General features: G+C 61.2%; 1 protein-coding gene across 1 annotated transcript in view; it reads left to right on the top strand.

The window, feature by feature from the left end:
- The first annotated feature begins 4,697 nt into the window (after positions 1 to 4,697).
- The window catches only part of MEGF6 (multiple EGF like domains 6), an 86,893-nt gene continuing 64,618 nt past the window's right edge, over positions 4,698 to 26,972 (top strand). Inside the window, exons 1-5 of the mRNA XM_041773029.1 lie at positions 4,698 to 4,776; positions 4,913 to 5,210; positions 8,848 to 8,982; positions 13,191 to 13,300; positions 24,660 to 24,764. Coding sequence (XP_041628963.1) covers positions 4,698 to 4,776; positions 4,913 to 5,210; positions 8,848 to 8,982; positions 13,191 to 13,300; positions 24,660 to 24,764 — 727 coding nt within the window. The remainder of the gene's footprint in view (positions 4,777 to 4,912; positions 5,211 to 8,847; positions 8,983 to 13,190; positions 13,301 to 24,659; positions 24,765 to 26,972) is intronic.

Genomic DNA, 26,972 nt, shown 5'->3' with positions numbered 1-26,972 from the left:
CCCAGTAGCTGGAGGGGTGAAGTGCAGGAGCCTGGATGGAGCGAGTCCATGTACAGGAAGCTGGACTTCCTGGCACCATGGACCACAAGCGGGGGCGGGGCGCAGAATGGAGATGCCACAGAGAACACTCTGCTTGGTGGCATGCCTGAGTCTCATCTTGGGGATGGTTGCTGGGGTATTGGGAGGAGAGGCCGGGCACACAGGGGCCTAGGACCCATTAGATGGGGGCCCTGTGGTTCCCAGGGTGGCAGCAAGAGCAGGGACGGGGAGAGAATGCTGGGCAGGGGCTTGAGATTTTGGTGGATGTGGGCACTGGGTAGGCCTGTGGCTCAGGAAATGACAGAAAGGGGACGGAGGGCCCTTGGGTAATGAATAGCATTGGCTGGTGCACTAGTTCCTGGGCTGCCACACCAGCATCCCACACCCCACGGGCCTGGTACAGCAGAGCTTGTCCTCCATCCTGTAGGCCAGAGGCCCAAGGCCAAGGAGCCCTCGGGGCTGTGCTCCCTTTGAAGCCTATAGGGGAAACCTTGCTGGCCCTTCTAGCATCTGGTGGTTGCTGGCAGCCCTTGGCATCCCTGGGCCTGAGGCTGCATCCCGAAAAACTTTGCATCTGTGGTCACATGGCCACCTCCCCCCGAGTGTCTCTCAGTGTCTCCTCCTCATCTAAGGACACCCAATGCCCTCACGCTAACCTGATGCATTTGTAGAGTCCCTATCTCCAGATGAGGCCACTTGCATGGGACCGGGGTTAGGACTTGCACGTTTGGGGGACACGACTCTGCTGTAGCAGATGGGTCATGTGTACATAAACAATGACAGGGCTCCGTTGGAAACCCCTGCTCGCCACACACATACTGTACACCGGTTGTGGGCTGGGGAGCTCCTGGCTGGCTCCCCCTGGGTTTGTGATACTACCTCTCCCGTGACTTTGGACAGCAGGTGGCAGAGTGGCCCACACTCGGCCTTCCAACCAGAGTGCCTGGCACACTGTAAGATGAAAACAAATTTTTTTCTCTTCCCAGGAGTACTAGGAAGTGAGGATTCTGATCTTAACTTCCAGATGTTGTGGTTTAGCATTTTATGAGATCAGCGAGTCCCACCTTGGATATCTGCCTCTGAATGGGAGCAGCGGCCGGGGCACCAGGGGCCAGGCTGGTGCCAAACAGGAGCCAGGCTTTCAGAGCTGCCGCGTGTCTCGGTGCTCTGGGCACACCAACTCCCAGTGTCGGAGGTTAACGTATAGCCTGGAGACTATTCCCATTTGCAGGGCTCATGGGCAGAGCTCATCTTCTAGAGACCATGCACTCTGGGCCGGGGCTGCAGCTGGGGCTGGATAGTGCTTGGAGGCCATGGTGGCCTTGGGACCCGTGTAAGAGCTGTTAGGTGGCGTACTGCAGGCTGCCCTTAGTCTTTGGCTGGTCACAGCAGGGGTCAGGACAATGTTGACAGAGACACACCCTTCCCAGCAGATGGGGGGCTATGATCCTTAGAGACCAAGAAGGCAGGTTTCCAAATGTGGCTTTAAGGCAAAACAGCAGGATTTGGAGAATTCACCAGAGAATTCTCCTGCGGTTTCTAAAAGCTGAGTTGCTTTGATGGTAGCTTCTGCACCAGAGCCCCGGCTTTGCTCTGCCTCCGCCAAGCCACCCACCTGCCGGGCCCAGGTGCCCTGAGGGCTGTGTGCACACCTGGTGAGGGCTGCATCCCACAGATGGTGGGATCCGTGAGAAGGTCTGGCTTTGATGTGCTTCCTGTGGGTGAGCTGGAGCCGGAGGGATGCTGGGGACAGCCGGCGAGATGGGAGGCCAGGAGACCTTGGAATGCACGTTGTCAAGGACTGGTTCTGGTCAGCGCAGCAGGTGAGCGCCCAGGCAGACACATACTACCTCGTTCCTGAGAAATGCAAGGGCCGCCCAGCAGAAAGCACGTCCAGTGACCAAGCCCTGCCTCTCCCAGACTTGGCTTCCAGGGGAGCCTCTGCTGTCCCAGGGCCTGAGATACTTGGCGGGAGGGGCCTCCCCCCATGGATGGCCAGCTACCCTCTAGGCCAGGGGCCCCACTGGCAAGCCGTGGTCTGTCTCACCACAGCTTGCACTGGCTTCCCGGCTGCCAGAAGAAATCCACAGATTCGGCAGCTGTCAACCTTTCTTCTGGTTCTGGAAGCCCAGAAATCTGAAATCCAGGCATGGGCGAGGCTGCTTTCCTTTGGGGGCACCGAAGGATGTCTGTCCAGGCCTCTCGCCTTCCTGGCTTCCAGGGCTGCCAGCGACCTTCATTTGCCTGCCTGTGGCCGGATGGCCTTATTTATCTGCATCCCAAATCTCCATTCTCCATGAGGTCACCTGTCACTGAGTTTAGGGCCACCCTAAGTCCGGGGTGATTCCAACCCAACATCTTTATATCAGGTACCGGGGGTTAGAACATGGAAATATCTTTTTGGACACGTAATTCAACCCATGATACCGTGGCACCCCAACCTCTGGTCCTTTGTATGAATGGGTTGTGTTTGACTCTTGCTGGGGTGGGTGATCTCAAACATCCCGGTGCCACCGGGAACCTGACTCCTTTCCCAATGGTGTGTCCCAACCTGGGGGGGCCCCATGGTGGGGACGGGGCCATACCTGTCCATTCATCAAACAGGAGCAGGATTCAAGGTGGAGTGGGAACCACCATTGGAGGTGCTGCTCTGCTGTTCCTGGCTCACACACCAGGACTAAAGAACAGAAAGACCATGTCCAGGGCCACACGCAGGACGCAAGGCCCGTCTCAGGCTCCGTAGCTCATCAACAGATGGGCCCTGACCCAAGCGTCTGCTCCAGAGTCCTCACCACCCCCCACCCACCCCCGGCCATGCTTGAGGAGATCGCTTCTTTGGTTTAGTTTCTCTTCTGGGCAAACAGGATGTTTAGGAATGAACTTCAGAACCAGCTGTCCACAAAGACTTCCCATTGAACTGGCAAAATATTTGGCATAGGGTTTCAGTCACCATAGAGTTTGCTTATCCACAGTCTCCAAGTGGCGACGGGTGCTGATTCAGCATGTCCCTGGTTTCAGAAGACATTGGAATCACCCCGCTATGAACTGAACTGTATCCCTCCCAAATGTACATGAAGCTCTAACTCCCGAAGTGCCCGTATTTGGAACAGGGACTTTCAGGAGGTAATAAAGGTCAATGAGGTAAGGGTAGGCCCTGACCCTGTAGGGCTGGTGCCTTCCACAAACAGAAAGGGACACAGAGTATTCTCTCCCGCCCTGCCACCTCCACCAGCTGAGGACAGAGAGGGTGCCCTTCTATGGGCCAGGAAGAGGGTCCTCACCTGGGACCTGCGGCGGTCACCTTGATCACGGACTTCGGGTCTCCAGAACCAAGAAACCATGTCTGGGTTTAGCCTGCTGGGTCTGTGGCATTCTGGTGTGGCAGCTGGAGTAGCCTGGGACACTGTCACTATCAGGCTGGCTGGCCTCCATCTCTGTGCCTCAGTGGTTTTCTCAGATTTATAGGTAGCAGAGTAGGGGGTTTCCCCAAGGTGCCCAGAGTTTGACCCCTGTGTGCTCTGTTGTCACATCTGCAGTTTATAAGCTGGGTCACTTGGTGGTGCTGCTCCCCACACTGACCTCAGGTTGTCCATCTGCACAGAGGGAGGCAGCAGGGCTGGCTTGGCTGCCCCAGTCCCAGGTGACTATAAGTTTCCAGGGGGTGTGGAGGGCTCCGAGTGGTCAGCGTGGGAGCATTGCTACTCCCTGATTGCTTCTGGATGCTGGTGCTCCCTCCTCCAAAGCCCCTCCCAGCCGGAGTCCCCGTGCTTTTGTATGAGGGCAAGACAGGGCCAGTGGCTCAGAGGACATGAAGTGGTGGACGAAGAAAGAGAGCTTGCTGGCTTGGAAGATGGGCCTCACCATGGGCGGGCCTCTGCACTGGGCCTGGCCACAGCTCTCCCTCCGCAGTGCGTGGCTGACAGGGTGCCTGGTTCTGCACACCTTTCCCTGCTCTTCAAAAACCGTGCCCCAGGGACCCCCTGTCCCCTCGGACCCCAGAACGCCCGGTCCTCACCTCTGGAGTAAGTGAATTCCAAACTCAAACCAGGTTGGTTGGTTATTTTTTAAAGTAATCCCTATGCCCAGCATAGGCTTGAACTCAGGACCCAAAGAGCAAAAGTCACTCACTCTACTGACTGAGCTGGCCAGGCGCCCCCAAACCAGGTTTATTATTTTTAAAGATTTTTATTTATTTTTTTAAATTTTTTTTTAATTTTTATTTATTTATGATAGTCACAGAGAGATAGAGAGGCAGAGACACAGGCAGAGGGAGAAGCAGGCTCCATGCAGGGAGCCCAACGTGGGACTCATCCCCAGTCTCCAGGATCACACCTTGGGCTGCAGGCGGCGCTAAACCGCTGAGCCACCGGAGCTGCCCCCAAACCAGGTTTAAAGGGAGGGAAATAAAGGGAGACTCCTGCCCCAGATGGCCTCTGGGAACAGGGACTTTCAGGCCCTGACTGCAGGCCGGCGGCTGCTGGGACCCGACCGAGCGGGAGCGCCCTGCACGGTGTAAAAATGTCCAGGGCGAGGACCAACAGCTCAGGGGCCCGGGGAGGAGTGTCCAGAGGGACACGGGGGGGGGTCGGGGGCGCAGCGGAGGCGACACCCCCTCCACCCTCAGCCTGGCCAGGGAGGGGAGGGGCACGGGGATGACAATGGATGCAGCGTCGCGGAATCTTGAAGGTCCGGAGATGAGAGGTCTGAAGGCCGGCGCCTGGGCCCGAGGTCCCGCAGGTCGGTCGCCCCGGGGCGGCAGGAGCGCGCAGCCTGGGGCGGGGCCTCGCGGCGGGCGGGGCGGGGCGGGGCGGGGGTCCGGGCCGGGGGCGTGGCGAGGGCGGGCGGGCCTCCGGCGACCGGGCCGGGCGCGCAGAGTCGCGGGACGCGGGCGCGGGCCGGGCGGGAAGCCGGACCCTCGGCACCTGCGGCGGCCTGGGGCTCGGCGGGGGCACCTGCGCGCCCCGGGGCCATGGCGCACGCGGAGGCGGCGGCTCCCAGGGCCCGGCAGGGCCTCCAGTGAGCGGGGCCGGCGCGGGGAGCCGGCGCGGGGCGGCGGGCACGATGCCGGGCCTCCCGGAGGCGCGGGCGGCGGGGTGCGCGGTGGTCCTGGCCCTGGCGCTGCTGCTCCCCGCGGAGCCGGCGGGCGCCCTGCTCCGCCTGCACCCCGGCCTGTGAGTAGCGGGAGGGGAGGGCGCCGCTGGCCGGCGGGGCCCCCGGGCAGCTTTGTCCCCACGGCCCCGACCAGGTTGGGCGCTCTGCAGCACCTGGGGAGGGTCGGGCTTGGGTCTGGGGGTCCCGGGAGCGGGGCCGCCCCCTCCTTCCCGGACCGGCGTCCTCCTCCTTCATAACGCGCGCCCGCGCTCTGGGCGAAGCTGCGCTGCAGTCGGGGTCCTGGCGGGCAGGGTCTGGCTCCTGGCTCCTGGCTCCTGGCTCCTGGCCCCGAGAACGCAGGAAGGAAGCAGCCCCTTCTCACTTCCTTCCAAAGCAGGCCTCCCGGGGCCGGGGGTGGGGGGGCCTTGCAGGGGCGGGGTGCGCCCAGACAGGGGGCCGCTGGACTTGGTTTATGTGTTAAACACGTGCGTGCTGGGGCTGCGAGCCGGGGAAGGAATTCGGCACCAGAATGGGCAGGAAGAGAGGGTCAGGGAGCCAGCTGAGATGAATTCAGTTTTGAAAGATGATTCCCCAACGGGCCGCTTAGCGGTCTCTCTGAAACAGCACATCAATCCTTGCGCCGGCCTCAAAGGAAGACTGGTACCAAAGTGAGCCAGGGAAGAGGAGGGGGGGCACCTGCTGGTGGCCCCCACCCCCAGGGCTCCTGCAGGGTGCTGGGCCTGGGGCCTGTCCCATGCTGACAGGTGGCCCAAGGTTGCAGAGGGGCAGGTGACCTGGTTAGGGACCCCTGCCCAGCACCTGGTGGTGCGATGGTCACCTCTAGGCACGGCTGGGAGAGGGCAAGTCCTTGCCCCAGGATCTCCACCCTGGGTCTTGCTTTGCCCCAAGTGGGAAGATTTCCTTGGGGCCTTTTCAACAGAAAAGGAAGCCTTTGCATCTAGAAACGTGAGTGGCTTGAATCCTGACTCTCCATGTGACTCCTGCTGGACACCTTTCTTCGCAGTGATCCCCCTGGGTTAGTTTGTCCAAGGGAAGCTGCAGCCTCAGAAGGATTCTCACAGTGGCTGTCTGGCAACTCAGCCTGCCACTGCACTCTGCCCTTTGCATGGTTAGCTGGGGACTTCCCGAGGCCCAGACTGGCGGGGGTTCCAAGTGCTGGCCAGGTGGGCAGCTGCTCAGCCCGTGAGGACAGAGGCCTTCTCCTTCAGAGGGGGCTTCTGCCCCATGTGTTTGTGGAGACTGCTTGTCCCCGGCCTGGGCCCCCTTTCCTGAGGCCCGAGGGGTGGAGCCACAGGCCTGTTTGGCCTGCACCCCTGTTGCTCCAGAAGGCCTCTAGCCCGCCTGGGCAAGTGGGTTGCCTGGGACATCCTTTTTCTGCTCCATGCTTTCCTCAAAGCCTCCTCTCCCCTCTCCCTTCCTCCTCAGGGAGCCTCCACGTGGCAGGGGTGGCTGCCCCTCTGGGGGCTTGAATCCCTATTTCTTGTGAGGTTTCTATTCTCAGACTGCCCCAGGCATGTCGAGTTTTGTGACACCCAGGAGTACACCCTCCAGTGCTCTACTGTCTGATTGTCTCTGACACCCCTGGTGTGTGCCCCAACATGCTGTGGGGTGACAGTGGGCCCTGCTGCCCGGCTGACTGCGTGGGGGAGAGCACTGTTCAGCTGGACTGCAGAGATGGGGAAGCTGGAGCCAGAATTTTCTCTTTGCTCCTTGTACCCCAGAGGAGCAGGGGAGGGGGCCCAGAGAACAGCCAGGGCCCCAGAACATGTTTTGTCCATGCTGATCCTGTGTTCCCTGCCACCTTTTCCTTGGGGGAGAGCCGATGAGCCTGCAGGTTCTGGTGCAGGCATCCCCATCCCCTGTGTCCGGGTTCCTGAACCACCTGTTGAGCCTCTGGGGGAAGCATAGAGAAGAGGGGTGCCATGGCGGGGGATCCCGCTGACTCACAGGTGCTCAGGGGGCCGTTGTAGAGCTGTAGGAGTGCCTGTGGCTGCTTCTTTGGCTCCCACTGGCTGACCATGTCCAGATTCAAAACCCTGCAGCCTGTCTTTACTTATTTGTGCCCATAAAGTGAATTTCTGTTGGAAGAGTGGTTGGCTTTCCTTCCTGGGGCCTGGAGTGATGCAGGGCTGGCCCAAGGCTGCTGGCTGGGCTGTGGGAGCAGAGTTGGGTCAGGGAGACGGTGTCCCCACCCCCTGGAGCTCCAGCTGGCAGTGGTCTGAGGCTGCAGGGTCCCAGGCTCGAGTACTGCACCCAGGCCAGGGTGATGTGTGTTCAGAGGCCCACTGTGGAGCTCAGAAGGGGAGCCTGTGAGAACAGACCTGATGGAGAGAGACACTTCTCCATAGCCTAGCCCTCCTCCTGGACAGGGGGTATGAGCAGCTGGCCTTCCCCAGCTGGGCGAGGCTGCCCTGGTTTTCCCTTCCTCACCTCCTCACTCTGGGGCCTACCCTGGAGGGACGCTTCTCATGCCCACCTTCACCTCAGCTGCGGGCAAGGCTACCAGCCTCTAGGAGCCCCTCTGCCGGCGAGCAGATGTCCGACGGAGCTGTGTTCACTTTGTAGTCGGCCTTCCCTCCCCAGATGGGAATCAGGAGCCGACTGCCACTTGGGCTAACCCTCAGATCTCTGTGTCTGTTCCCCGCCCCCCCAACCTCCTCCACTCTGCAAATGGAGAAGCTGGCCAAGGTTATGCTTGGGAAGGGCTGGGAACTGCCCAGAGGAGACCGTGCTAGCACTCACCCCCGTTCCTGTGAGGCCAGTGGGGAACCGGCAAGGCTGCAGCTGTTTTCAGGAGAAAGCTCCCGCTGGGAGAGCCAGGCGGCTCTGCAGGCCTGGGACAGGGGGTGGGGTGGGGGGCAGTCCCTGGGGAGGAGTCCCTGAGGGAGTGGGGGCCGGAGGGGATGAGCCTTGGGGGCTGCTGTGTGAGCCTCGAGGTGTCAGTGGGCCCATGCGACTGTGGTTTGAGCAGGGCCAGGAAGGGAGGGGGTCCTCAGAGGAGACCATCCCCTTCCTCAGAGGCGTCTGTCTGGTTTCACAAACTTTTCAAAGCTTTGCCTGCTCCCTGGAAATCTGCCTGTGTGATTACCACCCTCCCTGAATCAGGGCATGCCTGGGGCAGGCTGCGCCCCTCCCTCCCCTCCTGGAGCAGGGCTGGGCCCTTTCTGTCTCTCAACTATCTTCTTCCTGAGTGTGGCACACTCCTGTCCACTTGTCCGTCTGCAGGGGTTCAAGGATGCAGCAGAACCACTGAAGTCACAGGGCCCCCACTGTGCCCCCCATGCCATGCTCCCTGGATGCTCCCCTCCTTTCTACACCTACCCAGCTGTGTGCCCAGCATGAGGCCAGGGAGTGGCTGGGGAATCTGGGACCTAGGATGGGAGTCACGATGTCACTGTCCCTGCTCAAGGGGGCAGCAGTGTGTTGGGGTCTTGGCAGTAACACTGTGGGCAGCGGGGGGCCCTTCATGGAGGATGCTCAGATGTGACCCTGTAGCCACCCTTCCTCTTCCTCTGAGGTCCCAGACTCTGAGCCTCCTGCAGCCCTGCGGTAGGGGGGCGTGGGGTGGGAAGCTGTAGGGCCTGGATGGTCTGAGCCTCACCCTGGATGACTCCATGCCCCGGAGTGGGCGTGCACGAGGACTGCTGCCTGTTGTCTGTGGTGGCTGGGGCGCTGACCACCTGTCCTCTGTCCCAGGCCCCACGTGTGTGCTGAGCAGGAGCTGACCTTGGTGGGCCGCCGCCAGCCCTGTGTGCAGGCTTTCAGCCGAACTGTGCCCGTATGGAAGCCGGGCTGCGGGCGGCAGGCCTGGTGTGTTGGCCACGAGCGGAGGTATGTGCCAGGGTCCCCAGGTGTGGAGTGGGAGCCGGGTGGCTGGGGTAGGGGGCTGTCCTCATCTCCAGGCCTCTGGCACCCCTTCCCACTGTCCTGCATCTGATGTCAAGGCCTCTCGTGCCCCCACCGGGCCACTCCCAGAATGAGGCATTGCTGTGCAGTGGGGGCCCTGCTGGGAGGAGGGGACCCTGTGGGAGGGGTACTCTGAGGAAGGCAGGGATCCAGTAGGGGACCCCTGAGGGGGTTTGACCGGATGAGAGGGGAACAGCATGGTGCCCAGCCTGCTGAGTTCTTTGGGACTTTTGTGGCCGAACCCCTGGGCCTCATTCCCAGAAGAGCCAGTGTGAAACCTTTTATTGCTCAAGACTTTATTTCAAGATCAAATTAAGGAGTGCCTTTGCATACCTCTCCTCTTTTTATAGACTCAGGCTCTGGAATCTGGGTGATTGCAAAGCTGGGTGGTGGTGGTGGGGGGTGCCTCAGCTTGGTGACTCCCCTGGCTGGAAGCTGCGCTGCTCCTGGCTTAGGTGTGGGGAAGGGGGACTTGGGCTGCAGATGGGGTGTGCTGTCCAGCTCGCAGCATAGCCTTGAGGGTGGCCTGCATGGTGTCACTGTGTGGAGCACAAGCTCCCTCCCTGGGACCTTGCTGCTGCCTGGGGACAGTGGGACATGTCCATTGCCCTAGGTGAGCTGAGGGGCAGGGTGCTGAATGAGCAGGTGAGGCAGGGACACTGTTCCACATCCTCTGGTGCTCAGGATGGCCCTGTAGCCTCGAAGGATCCTGCTCCAAGGTCGAGGGGCTGATGTTGAGAAGCCCCGTGGAGGAAGAAGACAGCTGTCCTCATGCTTCCCCCAGAGATGGACCCTGCAGGGTGTCCTCTGGGCCTTCCCACCTGTGCAGTGTCCACTCCTGGGCTGTGTCTCCCCGACCACTCACAGTGGAAGCTGCCCGGAGCCCTGTGGCTCCAGGGTCAGAGAGTTGGGTGGGTGGCTGTGCCAAGGAGGCCACCTGGGCCAACTGTTCCCCAGTTTCCCTGTCCCTGGTCCCTAGGCTGGCCAGGGTGGGGTGGCAGCAGCGTTTCCAAAGCATCTGGGTGCTGTCCGCATCCTGGTGGGATGTCTGAGGCCCTGGGAGGAAAGTCCCCCTGCCTGGGTGGGCTTGCTGCCCTATGATGTGGGGCTGGGGCTGCAGGGTCTCTGCCAGGCTTCCTGCCAGTGTGGGGTGGGCCTGGAGTCTGTTCCGTGTCGGGGTCTCTTGGGAAGCCTCGGGAGGGACCCCATACAAACGGGTTCTGGGACCCTCCCTTCGAGTTCAGCAGGAACAGTTTGGGTCCCTGGCCTGGGGGGGCAGGTGGCTGCCCAGTATGCCTGTTGTGGGGTGCAGTGGGGTTCCTTCCAGCCCACGGCCCTCCACTCCATGTGAACGAGAGCTGTCTCACCACCTCTCTGTCCTGCGGGGTGTCCTGTGACCTGCTCCCAGAACTTTCTGGGCCCGGTTCCACTTCCCTTCCGTGGGGCTCCTGCCTGCTAATGGGTCATGTCCCGTCCTGTGATGCTGCAGCTGAGCCCAGCGTGCTGGCTGTGGGCAGTTGCCGAATGCCTCATCCAGATGTTCCTCCAGTGGCTGTTGAAGCTGTGGCCTCTGGCTGGCAGGCTCCCCTTCATCCTTCAGGAATTCACAGAGGCTATGGCTTCCCTGGGAGGCCGGCCCTGCCCCCTGCCCCTCACCCCCCACCTGCCAGCCTGGGGGCCAGAGGTCGGCTCTCCTAGCACATCAGGAACGTCTCCCTGACAGACCACCAGCCAGTACAGTCTGGGGTAGGCCTCAGGAGCCCCCCCCCCCGCCCGGCTGCATGAAAGGCCCCTTGCCTTTTGGGGGGTGCAGTCCGTGCAAAGGGAAGAGGAGAGCGTGCTTGGAGGAGCCAGGAACCCACAAGGAACCTGTCCTTCCGGGTCCGTCCCCGGATCTCCTGTCCTGCGGCCCAGGGGATGGTACCCCAGCCCCCCTATGCCCCAGGCCCTGCTGTGAGCCAGCTCTGTGTGGTGGCCGGAGCCCATGGAAGGTGTCCTGTGAGCTGTCCCATGTAGGCTGTGGGGGAGTGAGGGGTCAGCTCTCGGGGGCAGAGGGGTAGTAGGCCCACCAGCTGTCTTGGAGGGTCTCTGACTTGTGAGGGTGGGGTAGGTGACAGGGGGCTGGTCGGCTCCCTCATCCGGGTGACCGCGAGGAGCAGCACGTAGCCCCTGGCGAAGGATAAATATTTACAGTGGAAGGGCTGCAACACGGTTTGCTCTGCCAAATACTGTCCACTGAAGTGGTGGGTTTCTCTCCGGGCAAGTGGTTTCATGTCCTGCCAAGGTGGTGTTTGCAAAGCTCTCCTGAGCTGCTGTGTGCAGTGCACGCGCATGAACTCACGCTTCCGGGAAGTGGCGTTGTTTGTGAGGTCCTGGTCCCCAGCGTGGCCCTGGGTTTCCCACGGCTCCCCTGGTGAGCCCCACCTGGCAGGAGGGTGTTTAGTTCCCTGGAAACAGCAGTCCAGGCCCGAGGGCCACTCCTGGGGCTCAAGGGTCCTTGACTCCTTGGCCGTTGGCCGGGCCCCGGTCCCTGTTCCTACAGACTGTGGTGGGGCAGGGCTGCTGCGTCTGAGGCTGTGGGTGGCCTCGGCTCATCGCCCTCCTCTGTCCTGTGACTGTGCTCTGTCTGATCCCCTTGCCCGGCTTCCTGCCTCCACACACAGCCCGTGACCAGCCCTGTCCTGGGGACACAGGGACCTCACAGTCATGGAGGCGGGGACTGGGCGTGGAGTCCTATGTTAGTTCTGTTGCCGCTGTGACAACGGTGATGAACGGGGGCAGTGGGCTCCTCTGCCAGTTCTGGGTGCTGGGGGTCCCAGGCCCAGCTGTGGGTGTGGCTCGTTCCCTGTGTCCCAGGCCTCCCCACCCCCGGTCTCCGGTGGTGGTGGTGACACGGCGCTCCGCAGCCTCTCCCCAGTCTGCCGCGGCAGCTGCGTGGCCCTCTCCAGTGTGTCTGTGATGGGTCCCTTCTTGTGAGGACACCAGCCCTTGGATGTGGGACGTGGTCAGATGGCACGGCTGTTGTAACTCGCTCTCTGAAGAAGGGGGATGGAGCTTTCTGGAAGGCAGAGACTCTTCCACAATCTGAGGCCCAGCTGAGATGGAACTGGGGTATGGGAGCCTGGGGGTGCGTGCAGCCACCAGCGGGGGGGGGGGGGGGGGGGGGTGTCTGTGTGGGACTGAGGCGCCCTCTGCCTCCCTCCAGCATCAGCTTTGGCTCCAAGTTCACAGCTGAGGGAGGTGAGCCCCTGGACGTTGGCTCCATCAGAGCCACCCAGCCTGCCGTGCAGCTGGTGACATGCAAAGAAGCTGGTTGGAGGCTGGTGCCACCGACTGCCTGTAAAGGGGCAGAGGGTGGCCCCGAGTGGCCCAGCAGTGAAGGTGGTCTGGGGCAGCCCCTGGGTGAGCGGGTCTCTTTCTGGCTTCGACGATGCCTTCCGGTGGCTACTCCCTGTGCCAGGCTGCTGACTGGCTGGATCTGTATTTGGAGGATCCCCCTCCAGCTCCTGCCTGGGACTCTGCCTCTCTCTGCTCGGCCATCGTGGGATCCGCTCCCACCCTGAGCAGGAACCAGCCTTGGACCCAGGGCACCTGGGCTTTTCTCCTCTGAGCAGCCCTTGCACCTGCTCCCCTCTGACCTTGGTGCTGCGTGGTCCTGGTGCTGCTGCCCCCGGTGCCTCTCCCTGTCCCCAGCCTGCACTCCTTGGTGTGTATGTGGAGGCTCGCCTACGCTACAGGTGTCCTGCTGTCTGCCTCCTTGGTACCTGGGTGGACTGAGCCCAGGTCTGGATTGGTACCACCCCTGGCACAGCCTGCTCAGCACTGGGCACCCAGGAAGCCGCTCTAAGCTGGACACTTTGGGCTGACCGCAAGCCCTCAAATCTGGCCTGGTGATGAGAGCCAGATGTGGGGTGCTGTGCCCATCCTGATGCCAGCTTGGAGCTGGGCTCACAGTGGGGATGGAGGGGGAATGGGGTGGCACCCTGCCCTGGGGCAGAGCTGGCCAGGGCAGTCACTTGTCTTGCTGCCCCTGTTCATGCGGGTGGGCTCTGCTCTGGGACAGTCAGAGAATCCTCGAGGATGGAGAGAAATAGCGTCTGCAGTAAATGTTTGCTGTCTCCCTTCTTTTCTAGAACCATCTACTACACAGGCTACAGGCAGGTGTATGCCATGGAGGCCCAGACCGTGTTCAGGTGCTGCCCAGGGTGGAGCCAGCAGCCAGGCGAGCAGGGCTGCCTGTCCCGTGAGTGTCCCTTCCCCGACACGAAATTGCTGCCTCAGAAGAGGCCACGTGTTAAGGGCCTGTCCCTGGCAGTGGTGGGATGCAGGCCCCATTCCTGCATTTGGTGGCACTGGTCACAGCGTGAGGAGCTGTTGGGGCCATGCATCCCCCACTCTGCCCCCTGGAGCTGTTGAAACAGAATCATAAAAGACAGGAGCCATGAACTGCACAGGCTGATATGGGCAGGGGCCAAGGACAGAGGGCTGGGGCTAGGGGCTCTGGGCTGAGGGTGGGGCCTGTCTGCAGGGCCCGGATGTCTGGCATCAAGAGGGGGTGCCATACACTGGTGTCTGTGGGCTCAGACACCTCTTCGGGGTCATGTCTTGGAGTCCCTCACCAGCTTGCCTTGCCACGGCCATGCCCTGCCCTGGGGTCCTGTGGCTCTCTGTTCCCAGGAGGGCCCATGGCTGGGTATCAGGCTCCTGGCTCCTGTCCTGCCTCCTGTGCTGGCAGCCTGGGCTCAGTCTCCCCATTTACTTCATGGGGGTTTGTTGCTGCCTCCCTTGGGGGGGTGGGGGTTCCTGATGGATGCAGGAGGGAGGGTGAGCCTCACTCTGAAGCCTCTGCTTCATAAACTAAACGGGGCTTACAGCTGTGGGATCTGGCTGCAGGGAGTATTTGGGAAGCTGCTCCTGGCCTGTGGGTGTGGGCACAGGTGGCTTGAGGGTGGGTATGGGGACAGGTGGCCTGAAGGTGGGTATAGCACAGGTGGATGGGCAGTTGGGGCTGATAGGTAAGAGGTGAGAGCACCCCTTCCCTGCAGAGGTTGTCCCAGAGTCTGGCCTCCCCTGAGAGAGTGACATGGCACCCCTGACATGAGATGAGGGATGGGGCCGCGCAGTGGGGGTGCCTGGGGTACCAGGTCGCCCGTGCTGGGATGGGAGCTTGGCTCCTGCCTGTCTCTCCGCTCCTGAGTCCCTCCACACACAGGAAACATGGGAGCTGCTGATTAGGGGCAGACAGTTTTACACGAACTCCAGTGGGAAAAGGGGAAGAGAAGGATGCTGGTGCTGTTTTTCTGGGAAAGGAAATGAATAATCCTCCCCAGGAAGGGAGCAGGAGGGAAGGGGAGAAGGAAGCAGCTCTGGCTTTCCCCGTGGGCAGGAGGATGTCAGGGGACAGGGTGGGTGCCTAGATGCTGGTGGCAGCAGCCCTCCTCCCCATGCTCTCTGATCATGCTGATGTGTGTTCCCTGCTTCGGGCTCCTAGGCAAACAAAGGGATCTGTTGAGTGGGGTGCAGGGTAGAGGTCAAACCCGGGGGGCTGTGGTTTCTGCTGTGAGATGGGGCCCCTCGGGCCTGCCTAGTAACCTACTAAATGATGGGGGTGGGGAGAGGAGGCTCGGGCCGGGTGTGGTGAGCATGGTGTTTTACACCTGGGAAGGGATGTGGATGCACAATGACATGGCTGGCCTGGGGTCGGGGGACCTCTGGCTTGGCCTCTGGGGCTGGGGGGGTGAGCGTATGCTCTCACGGGCAAGGGGAAGGGAACCTAGGGACAGGGTCATGCTCCTGAGCTGGGCTCTGATGACCCTTGGTTTCACCTGTGTCTTAGAGTGACCATCCCAGGGGCAGGGCTGAGGAGGAGTGGCAGGGCCCGAGGCCCAGCCAGACCCTGGGAGCCAGGTTGGACACAGGGCCCAAATGCTGGCTTTTGAAGGAGGGAAGGCTGATTTCAGCCCAGGCACACGGGCCGGGACAGTCTCTCCTTTGCAGCCTGGCTTGGCCTGAGCTTCTGGCCTGGCCCACGGCTCTGCCTGTCTGAGCTGGTGGCCAGGAAGGACGAGGTGGCTCTGTGTTGGCCTGGCCAGCTATCAGGAGGGGGCCGTGTGGCGCTGGGGGCAGGGAGGTCGGTGGCAGGTGGGGCCTCAAGCAGCCCTTGGCCTGGCAGAAGTAGAGGAGCTGGGCTGGGGGCAGGGCTGTGGTGGTGCGGAAATGGGGGCGTCTTGGCCACAGGGCCTGGCCTTGGGGCCTTGGGTGCCCAGGTTGTCATGTTGGCCTGGAGACATGGACAGGGTCTTCATCTGTGTCCTGAACTTGAGGCTTTGGCTTTCTTGATCATTTGTTTTTAAGAAGACACTTTCATTTTTTTTTTTTTTTTTTAAGATTTTATTTATTTATTCATGAGAGAGAGAGAGAGGCAGAGACACAGGCCGAGGGAGAAGCAGGCTCCACGCAGGGAGCCCAAGATGGGACTCAATCCCGGGTCTCCAGGATCACGCCCTGGGCCAAAGGCGGTACTAAACCGCTGAGCCACCCGGGCTGCCCAAGAAGACACTTTTAATACGCGATTTACTTATTTATGTATTTGGAGTTCATCTGTTTCTTTGAATGCTCCAGGAAAAGGCCTGTGATCCGGCCTCTTGGGACACCCACTTGTTCCCCCATGTCTGGGTCAGTGGCACGTGAAGGGGAGGGGGGATGTGAGGCTCATGTGGGGCAGAGCCTGAGCCTGGGACCCTGCCCCCCACCCTCCCAGGATGGCTGTCGCTCAGCTGCCGCTAGCTCCGGGGATTTGGGGGGCCCTGCAGGGCCAGTGTCTGCCCATGGGTGCTTGGATCTGACAGGGAGGCTGGTTGCTAGCAGATGCTGATGTGACAGGGGCTGGGGCAGGGCAGGCCAGCAGGGCTGTGGGGTGGAGCGCTCAGGGAGCTGGCTGGGGCCCTAAGAACAGGAGGAAATGTGGAGGGAGGGGGCAGCAGAGGAAAGTAGGAGTGCTTGCTGGAGCCCTGTGGTGTGGCTGTGGCCGAGAAGGTAGGCTGAGCACGGGGAGGGGGCTTCCTGTTGCGAGCTGAGCAGTCACACTATGACCCTGTTGGGGGGTGAGCAGGTGCCCGGAGCCCCTGGGAAGCCCCATCTGTTCAGTCAGAGGACAGTCTGGGGTGGCTGCCCTTGGCCCCCTTCTCGCTGGCTTGCCTGTGGGTGCCAGGGCTGGAGGCTGGGTCGGGGCCCTCTGAGCCCCCAAATGTGAGCCGGGCCGAGGAGCTGGGCCCCCACTGAGGAAAGGTGCCCACTTCCTCCCCAGGGGCCTAGGGGTTGGGATTCTCTGGCTTTGCCGCTGTGCCCATTGCTGTGCCCCATCCCTGTGCCGTTCCTCTGGTCCTGGATGGTACTGTCCCCCCGTCCCAGGCCAGGCTGCTTGAGGTCAGGGGAGACCGAGGGAGTCCACGGTAGGAAGGGGGCAGCCTCCAAGCTGCCGCCAGCCCCAGCCCCCACCAGCTGAGGGTCATGTTCTTGCTTCGTGTGACCTGGACACGAAGCCACGTGCAGGACCCTGTGGGTTTGTGTGGGAGTGAGGAGAAGACGTCATGCTGGGTGAGAATGACAGGAAGCTTCTAATGGCCACTGTGATTTCTCAGAGACCTGCTTAGCAGTGTTTGTGACCTGGAGGTGACGGAAAAGGACCAGTGCTAGCTGGGTGGGGCAGCATTGCCTGGTGACTGGGGCTTCCTGAGGTCTGCATGGTACACGTGCGCCCCAGGGGCAGCTGGGCACTGGCCCCGTCTGCTGTTGGGGGCCCAGATTTCTGCCCAGCGGCACTCTCAATTCCACGTCTGTCTCAGTGGGCTGCAGATTTTGCCTGGATCCCCCAATGCCCTGGGTCCTGCCCCACCTCAGCCAAGAGGGGGCCGTTTGTGCAGGTGGGGGTCTGGCCTAGAGCAGCTCTACCCCCATAGGCTGCTGCATGCAGACCCTGATATGATCCACCCAGGGGTGGGGTGCCCGGAAGATGGTCTGTGGCTCCCGGCTCTCACTCTCCTGTGCCGGCTGAGCTCCAGCCATCTGAGGGGGCCACGGGATGCAGAGACAGAGCCTGAGTAAGTGCCAGGAGCTGCACCAGCGATGTCGGGTAGGAAGGGGCTCTGTCAACTGGGAAGCTGTGCGTAAAGCACAGTCAAGCAGTTTCTATTGTTGCAGGACTTCTCAGAGCACTTAACATGCTCACATGTCCTGCGGATTCCTGAGAAGGACTATGTAGTATTTTCCAGACCAATTCTTTCTTTAAAAAGAATGAAAAGATACAACAAAGTCGAAAAAATAATGTGTCCCTAAAGCACACGCTGGGCAGCTCTCTCTCAGGCCCCACAAACATTTGCGCAGGGCCGGCAGGGTGCTGTGCATGGGCTCAGGCCCGGTAGGGTGGGGGTAGCAGACACTGGGATGGGCCCTTCCTCCTCGGAATGGCTGTCCTATGGCAGCAGATGCAGGACGCCCTGGAGCACTTCTGTGCTGGCCTGTGAGCCATGCGGGGGTGGGGAAGGCTGTGGGGAAGGCCGAGGTGGGGTTAGGGGCCTCAGGCCTGGTGGGGCTGGGCGGGGCTCGAAGCAGCTACCCTCTGGGGGCGGAGGTGTATGGTCCAGGTGTATGGTCCAGGGACCCTTCTTGCTGCGCCGAGCTTTCCCCCGAGGCCTGGGTGCTCGCTGGCTGGTGGCTGGTCTGTGTGTCCTGGGTCTCCCCAATGTGAGCTCCCCCATAAAGACTGTTTCCCAACGGGGTCACTTTCTGAGGCCCTGGGGCCCTCGTGAGGACAGGTCTGCCTGGGGGGAGGGACACAGTCCCCTCAGGGAGGGGAGTATAGAGGCAAAGCAGGGTTGTCAGGAGCCACCTCAGGGCTGGTCCTGGTGGGTCGCGGGGCACAATGAGAAGTCGTTGGTTCTAGATGTATGGACGGAGTGGGAACTGGGTCTGGACAGCGTGGCTGTGGCTGGGTTCTCAGGACCCCATGTGTGCCCGGGGTGTGTAGGGCAGTCTCAGTGGAGACCACGGCCTGGGGAGGACGCTGCAGTGTGGCTGCCCAGAGCTTTCTCTGTGGGCTGCCCGGCCTGTCTCGGTCATGCGTGCCTCCTCCTGCCCTGGGGATGCCAGGCCAGCTGGAAGAAATCTGTGGCCTGGGAGGGCTTCATGTGAGTAGGGGAGGGACCGACACGGTGTGTTGCCACAGGAGCTGGGGACAGGCTGTGGGGTTCGCTAAGGGGACAAGCCCAGGCTGCTGCCCACCTGGCGGGCTTGCCCTTCAGATCTCCCTCCCTCCTAGGAGGCACTGTCTCCCCTGTGATCCTGTGGCTGCGGGAAGGAGCGGCAGGAAGGCTGCCCTGGGGCCTGGGGACGGCCGCCCTCTGCCTTCCTGCTGCTCTGGTCACTTTTCCTTTTCCGTTCTGGCCGCGGGTCAGCCCTGCGCCCAGTGTGGGAGTTTGCAGAGCTGGCGTTGTTGTGGACATAACTGCGCACACAGTTGCTAGGGGTGTACATGTTGTGCCATGACCCCTGAGCCCCTAGGATGCCCTCTCTGGACGGTGTAGTTAGACTCACACAGTACTATGCCTGGCACATTTGCACGTTTGCACACATGCACACTCGTACACTGGGCCAGCATGCTGTCCACCCAGGTGAGCTCACCCACTTCACACACACATACACACACGTGCACACACACACACATGGTTCATGCTCACACTGATGGACACATGTGGACACAAGCACACATGCTTACATGTGGATGGTCTCACATATACTGACGTGCTCACCCTCAGATATGCCCATACACATGTGCTCATGCACAGGCTCACACGTGCACACACATGCTCTCTACACACATGCTCATGCTCACATGCATATGTGTATACCACATGCCTGCTCACTCATGTGTGTGTGCAGAGCTCACACCTGTGTGTGTGCCTGCACGCTCACATGCACACATGCACGGATGTGCTCACATGTCCTGTTGCAGCCCCACGACATTCACACTGAGCAGGTGCCCTCCCCTTCCCCTGCTCTCCTGTCTTCCAGCCCAGGCAGTGCATGGCCACGGGGAGCCCTGTCTCAGAGTCCCTGGGCCCTGGGCAGGTGCTGGCTTGGCTCTTCCTTGGGAGGTGCTAGAGCAAGTCCCCCCCTGCAGCAAGGGTCTGGCACGAGGGGAGTTTGGGGTGGGGGCATGGAGTCCAGGTCTCTAGCCATCAGCTAGCATTGGGTAGAAGGCCAGCAGGTTCAGTGGCAGAATAGGGACAGAGGGACCAAGTGGGCAGGACCCGGGCCTGTCCTGTCCCCTGGGCCCTCAGGGAAGTGATCTACATCTGTAGCCTCGCTTTGCTGTGAGGTGGGTGCTGTGGTTCCCACTCCTGGTCACTCACAGGTGGCCTGACCAGCACCTTGGATGAGGTTTAGGAAATGCTGCCCTGTGGCCTGGTCGATGAGGTGAGGACCACTCAAGCCACAGTGCTGGTCTAGCTGCCCTGTGGGGGCCTGGGCCCAGCATTGTCCTCACCACCATCCCCTTCATCTGGCTTTCCCCCACTCAGCATTGTTTCAACCCCTAAATGCCTCCATGATGGTGGACAGAGGTGCTTCGTGCCGGGTCCGGCTGACTGCCTGGTGCTGGTTTCCCAGGCTGGTTGCTGCAGGAGAAGCGTTGGGGGCCGGTGTGTCCTCTTCGGGTCCCACCCTGCTGTGTGTGCCTGCCCTGTGCCCCGGCAGCCCTAGGAGAGTGTCTCTGGGAGACACAAAACCTGTCTCTGGCTAGCCTGGGGGGCTTTGGCCACGGACAGGGCTGTGCCCCATGCCGGTGTCACCTCTTCCTTTGCTGGGTCTGGCAGCTGGGGACCAGCCGTCGTCAGATTCGTTGGCTGCGTTCCATCTGGCTACCTGAGATTCCCGAGAGCCAGGCCCACCCTGGGAGCTCCCGTGGGTGGTTTTATTGGGCCCCACATCCACCACATGTCTTGGTGCTGGGGTGATCCCAAGTGACAGTGGAGGAACTGCTTCCCAGAGAGGCCTCTCCCAGGCTCCATCCTGAAAATTCTGTGTTGGGTGCAGGGAGGGGCTGGGGTCACCTGCAGGCCTGGTCAGGATGTGACTTCAGCCCCAGCCAACAGACAAGCATGCGCCTCCTCTGGGGATGCCGCGGGAGAGCTGGCGGAGGAATGGGGCTCCCCTGCTCCTGGGCCCAGCCCTCACTGCAGAGAGAGGACTGAACCCAGAGGCTTCTACACGGGAAGTCCACAGGAGTCCCACAGCTGGAAGAAACCACGCGAGGAGGAACTTGGTCTTGGGTCTAGTTGACCCTTCCGGCCCTGGCCTACTTGAGCTGCAGAATGAGTGTGGGGTGTCAGGGCCGCTTTGGTAGAGGTGCCAAAGGAATAGAGCTCGTTTGCAGCGCTAGCCTTGAGGAGGCTGACACTTGGTGACCTTGGCCGTGTGTTCAGAGCCTGCAGGTGGGCGGCCCGGCAGACCAGGAGAAACTGATCTCCCTGGATCACACCTGTCCCACCTCAGGCCACTCAGCTGTCCAGCAGGTAGCTGCTTGGGGAGGAGAAGAAGGGAGGCCATGGGCTCAGCCGAGTGGCCATTCCAGGGATGTGACCTGGGCTTCCTGCCCAGAAACCCAAGCCTTGCAGAGGAGTGGCTGTCCCAGGACAGGTGCCGCTCCTGCTGCCTGCAGCAGGGTTTGCTTGAGGGCTGGCATTAGGAAGCCACAGAAGATGTCCAGGGGCACCTGGGTGGCTCAGTCGGTTCAGCATCTGACTCGTGGTTTCAGCTCAGGTCATAATCTCAGGGTCGTGAGCTTGAGCCCTGCGTCGGGCTCCATGATTAGTGCGGACTCTGTTGGAGATTCTCTCCCTTTACCCCTCCCCCCACTCATGTGCATGTGTGTGTGCATGCTCTCTCCAGCCGGTCTGGCAGGCCGGCTTATGGTGCCGGAGGCTCAGGCTCTAAAATAAATAAATCTTTAAGAAGAAAAAGTAAAGAAAGAAAGAAGAGTCTAGACGTGTTTCCCTTGCCCTGGGAACTGTGCTCCCCAAATCTGTTGTCCTGCAGACTGGACTCCCCTTGGGGCCCTGCCAGCCTTTGGTTCTGAGGATATGTGTAGACCACCGTGTTTCACCCCAAAGCGAAGGCCTGATCGGGGGAGCTGGGATGCTTGGTCCCTGTCCCCGCACCACCAGCCCGTTATGCCACTATGGAGAGCGGTGTTCTCCTCTGTTTAGATCATGGGCAAGGAGGCCTGTCAGCCTGGGAGCGGGCTGCTGTGGGTGGGGAGTGTGCTCAGGTTCAGGCAGTGTGTGGGGGAGACACTGGGCAGGGCAAAGGTCGCCGAGAAGGTTGTACTCCGTGTGCAAATCCCCTGAGTTTCTAACCCACTGATTCATGTCAGACCAGAGCTTGAATGTGTACGTACAAGACTCGAGCAGCCCTGCCTGCTAAGGCATCTGGGCCATGGGGAGCCAGCAGGGGCTTGGGGCAGGGGGAGACGCATGCACAGTGGTTCCTGGGGGGCTTCTGCAGCCCCTTATGGCTCCCCCGGCCCGGCCTTCCCTCTGCCTGCTTGGCCCTCACAGAGCTCGACCGCTGGGGCAACAGACCCCGTGGGCACCGGGCGTCCAGGTCCCCTCCGCCTGCCCTGGGGCCCCTGTGGGTCTGGTGACTGCAGGTCTAGCCAGGCTGACAGCCTGCCAGGGAGGGTCCCCAAGCAGACCCCCTGCCACGGCCCCGGGACACAGCAGGTATGTGAACAAATTAGCTAACGTTACTCTCAGACACACTTGTTACTTGGAAATCTCTGAGCTGTTGGCGAGGTGTCCACTGGCCTTCGTTAGCAGCCGTGTGTCACGAGTTTCTGACTCGGTTCTTCCTCCTGCCTGGGCGTCCCTGTTTCTTGTGGAGGGCGTCCCACGAGCTGCTTGGAAAGCCAGGCTCTGGCCGCTGAGCTCTCTGCCCGGGAGTGAGGTCTTCCAGGGCTCGCTCGTCCTGGGTCTTTCCTCAGGGCCGGCGGGTGGGTCCTGGGGGAGCTTGTCTGCTGTCTGCTGTCCCCTCCAAGGGGCAGTGGGAGGGTCGCCCTCCTGACATGGGGGATGCAGGTCCTTGCCCTGCTGCCTGGCCTACCAGGTGGGGTCGTGCAGGTGAGACCCCAGGATGCTCTGCTTCCCAGGCTCCCCTCTGCAGTGTCACGGCCCCCTGATGGGGCATAACTTCATGCATCTTTGCCTTTCTTGGTTTTCGTTTCTTTCATTTTTTTTTAAGATTTTATTTATTCATGAGACACACAGAGAAAGGCAGAGACACAGGCAGAGGGAGAAGCAGGCTCCATGCAGGGAACCCAATGCAGGACTTGATCCCAAGACCCCAGGATCACAACCTGAGCCAAAGGCAGATGCTCAACCCCTGAGCCACTGAAATGCCCCTTGCTTTTTGTTTCTGTGGCTGTGCAGCCATGTGTACCCCTCCGGCCAGGAGAACCCCAGCTCTGCCCTCCCCGGAAGGCCTGGCTCCACTTGCTGTGTACTGCCCTCTTGCTTTGATACATTTAGCAACACTCATGGGGCAGCTTGGAGGTGTTGGCGTGTCGGTGAGGCCGAGGTTCACGGCAGGTGGTGGTCAGGATGGAGCTAGTGCCCGCTCTCAGGTAGTCCATGGCCGCAATGGGAGAGGGTGCTGTGCTATGGGCACTAGTGTCTGGACACTGAAGGCGGCTCCCCGACAAGGTGACATTTGGGGAAGGCGCAGTTTGTCCAGGCAGGTGGCAGCCCAGAGTGGAGCTGGGGTCTGGCAGGCCGGCTTATGGTGCGGGAGGCTCACAGTGTGGGGGGCTCATGGTGTGGGGGGCTTGGTGCCGGCCGTGGAGAGCTGCTGAAGGTGTATAGCCGGGGGCCCTATGTCCTATTCCCATCGGACAAGATCAGCAGTTGCGGGAGGGAGAAAGTAGGCAAGTAGGAGCCAGGGTGAGGGTAATGGTGGCTTTGACCAGCACCTGGTGCTAGAGGGGGAGGGGTTGGGGGAGGGTGGGTTCCACGGACCCTGGAGGTAGGTTCCCGGCCCTCGGCATCTGGGACACTGATGTGGTCTGTGCCCCGGGTCGGCCTCTCTACCCAGAGCTCCCTGGGTGGACTCCAGGGTCACCATGTGCATTCCCTGCACACCCCTATGGCACCGTTTCATCCCCAACCCCCCACTCCTGCCCCTTTTCAGACACATCCCCAGGCTGCAGGTGTGGGGCTGGAGGGAGGAGGCCTGAGGTCTGAGTTGGCCTGCACGGTGATCCAAGCAAGGGGACATGCTCCCTCCACACTGGAACAGCAGCCCTGGTCATGGGACAGGGGAGACCGAAGCATTCCGCAAAGGGCCAGACCCTCCTGACCCCAGATTCTAAGTAGAGAACCCTGGGGTGGGGTCCCTGCTCACTGGCTGTGTGACCTGAAGCCACGTGCTGTCCGTCTCTGAGTCTGTTTCCTTATCAAGCATAGTGTCTGGCACAGAGGGCTGCTTGGACCTAGGTGCCTGGCCAACAGCCCTCCCACCTTCTGAGTCTGTCCCTGCTCCTGGTGGGCATGCCATTGGTGACCCATGAAGGAAGTCACTGAACCCACCATGGGTCACGCCAGGGTCACGCCAGGCTCCCGGAGGCTTTTGTGGGGGGTAGGTCCCTGTGCAGAGCACCCACTCACCCAGTGAGTACCCCTGAAGCCTCTGGACTCGGAACCAGGCTGCTGGGGTCCCGGGGTGGGGGCCCAGCCCACCCACCTTGGCTGTGCCCTCCTGTATGTAGAGCCAGGAAATTGGTGCTGGACATACGTGGTCCAGCCTGGGGCGGGGTACTCGCTGTGACGGGGCCAGCAGGCAGTTTGGGACTGTCAGGCCCTCAGGACTGCCTGCCTCACCCATAGACTTGCCCTTCCCCTCCCAGAGCCCCTACCCCTGAGGCCAGCTGCTTCATCCCTGTTGCACACTAGTGCTGGGAGGGGAAGGTGGGGCTCAGCACCCCCTTAGTACCCTGAGCCCCGAGTGGGAAGCCTCCTGGGCCCGTGGGGTGGAGTGTGGGGGAAGGCTGTGCTGGCCTGCACTGGCGTTGGCCTTCCTAGGGCTGACCAGCCTGGTGTTGCCACCCTTAGGGCCATGAGCAGGAGGGCGGGGTCCTCAGCGAAGCCTGCAGCCTCCTTTTAGCAGTGGGCAGTCCCCTGCGACCCCTGACTCCCTCCCTGCCTCCTCAAGAAAGTATGGGGAGGGGGCTTCAGGCTCTGGTGGTTGTGGGCCAGTGTGTGACCCAGGACAGCACAGAGCTGGGACCAGTGACCTGACAGCAGGGTAGGGTTGCCGGCCTGGGAGACCTTCCCCTACCCACAAGGTTCGGGGCTCAGCTCTCAAGATGGTCTCTCTGGGCTTTCATGGGAGGAGGGCTTCTCTGGGTGAGGGTCGGGTCCTGTCCAGCCTGAGGCCTTGCCTGATGGGGGGTGCTGAGGGAGGGTCCCCAAGGATGCCATGTCCTGTGGGTGGGCTGGGGCTGCCCCTCGGCTGCAGCCCCTCCTCACACGCCTTCTCTCCTCTCTCTGTAGCCCAATGCAGCACCGGCCTCTGTTTTAACGGCGGCCACTGCGTGCCTGGCTCAGCCCAGCTCTGCTACTGTCCTCGAGGCTTCCAGGGCCCACGCTGTCAGTACGGTGAGTGGACGGACGGGCATTCCCTACCCTCACCCTGCTCCCTGCTGCTCATCTCAGGTGGTTGGGGGGACCCGAGACACTCTGCATGGATGAGACAATGCACCCCATCATCTCAGATCCCGCGCTGCACAGCCGCGGCCTCCAGTGAGATGGGCAGGCACTGGCCGGGTTGCTGGGTGGCCGGGAGGGGCCTGTCCCAGCCTCCCCAAGAGGCTTTCCTGCCTTGCTGGAGGCCCGGGAGTCCTTGATGGTGAAAGCTGGGGGGCCATGCAGGGTCCTACTGGAGGCAGTTGGTTCCCTTAGCCCTGGCATGTCTGCAGACTGATGCCCTTGAACAACAGAAACTCAGTCCGGTGAATTTTCAAGACCTAATTGCCTTTATCAGCGGATTCATGGGTTGGGCGGAATTCCACGTAGCAGAAAGGAAAGGATTTAAAGGGTTGAGAAAGAGCAGGAGGAAGGAAAGTACTAATAGGCGTCGTTGCCATGGGCGAGGCAGCGGTCCAAGGAGCCCTTTCCCAGAGCCCACCAGGAAGTGCCTGTGCCAGCTGCTTGCAGGCACCGTCCCCGGGGCTCAGGGCCTGGCTTATGGACGTGGGGCCTTAACCTAATGGATGCCACTTTGGGACCATCTTGTGGTTTTCTTTATAATAATGTGTCTTCGGGAAAATGTTGGCTGGGTGCTGGCCGGGGGGTCAGGCTTAGAGCAGGCGTGGAGGCGATGGGGTTTTTATAAAGTACACAGGAGTGCATGAAAATTATCAAAAGAAGCCCCCCAGACATTCATCCTAAGTTCTTTGCGACAGGAAGGCGTGAGCATCTCTCTGGGACTTCCTGCTCCGTCCAGAGTTTCTTCATTGACTGTGTAGCCTTTGGGGTCCTGTTGGAATGGGCGCAGAGCCATGGCCATGCAGTGAAATGAAATACTCCCAGACGGCTTCCGGTTCTTTGAACTTGGTCCTAGCAAGCAGCTGGGGGCTTCTTCCAGGTGGATGCCAGGGCGGACGTCCTACGCCATGCTTCAATGCTTCAGACGTCCAGCAGGCAGCTGGGGGAGGGCGGGCCTCAGTAAATTGTGGGGAACAGGGGGCCCCCTTTTTGTAGAGGGGCCCCTGCCCTCTGGCCAGTCCTTGTGTGTTCCCAGGTGGTGGTTTCCCATCTACCTCCAGCACGGGCTGCAGGCAGAGGTCCTGGGGAGAGGCTGAGTCCCTGAGTTCTGAGACAGGTGCCAGCAACTGGGGGTGCTGGCAACTGGGGAAGCTGGCAGGCGGCGGCTCTGGCTGCTTACCCAATGCTCTCGGTTAGTTGGAAGGTTCTTTGCTGAGCCAGTTCTTCAATCATGCTGCTTTGTGGGCTCTGTGGGCTGGGGGGACTGATGCCCAGGCTGTGGAGTGAGGCCTGCTGTCTAGAGCCCCCCCAGGTGCTGGGGGAATGCTGCCCCATGCCTTGGTCCCTCTGGCTCCATGCCTCAGCCTCACCTCCTGACTTTAGGACCCTGAACCCCTCTGCGGGCTGCCCCATGTGACCCCTATGCCCCACTCCCAAGGCAGGCTGGGGTTCAGGCTAGGTCCAGGCCTGGGTGGAGGGGGCCAACTGTCACACTGCGGCTCTTCCAGGTTTGGTCACGAGTAGAAGCGGGGAAATGCTTTGAGGACCTTCTGTCTCATTCAGCTAACCTTTATGAACCGTGTGCTGCTTGTAGGGAGGTTTGTTCAGGTTGGGGTGAGAGAGCTGGTCCTGGGGTGAGTGAGCTCCCTTTGGAGGTGTTGCTGGAACAGGGTGTAGCTTATGGTCAGCTGCAAAGATGCCTCTGGGGTCCCTGCTGGGGGGAGGGCTGTCTTCGGTCATGTCCTCCAGGAAGCAGCTGGGGGCACCTGCCCTACCCCCTAAAGGCCAGCCCTGCTCTGCCCTGCTTCTTGTCAGGCTGAGAGTACAGGGGTGGGTGTGCAGGAGTAGATATGCAGGGTTGGGTGTGTAGTGTTGAGTGTGCATGGCTGGGTGTACAGACTGGACATGCAGGCCTGAGTGTGCAGTGCAGGGGTGGATGGGCAAGGCTGTGTGTGCAGGGGTAGATATGCAGTGTTGGGTGTGCATGGCTGGGTGTGCAGACTGGACATGCAGGGCTGAGTGTGCAGTGAAGGTTTGGATGTGCAGGGCTGGATTTGTAGGGTTGGGCGTGCAGGGCTGGTGTGCAGGGCCTGGTTTGTA

Source organism: Vulpes lagopus, chromosome 10 (genome assembly GCF_018345385.1).
Source record: "Vulpes lagopus strain Blue_001 chromosome 10, ASM1834538v1, whole genome shotgun sequence".
Classification (NCBI taxonomy): Eukaryota; Metazoa; Chordata; class Mammalia; order Carnivora; family Canidae; genus Vulpes; species Vulpes lagopus.
This window is presented reverse-complemented; position numbering and strand designations above follow the sequence as displayed.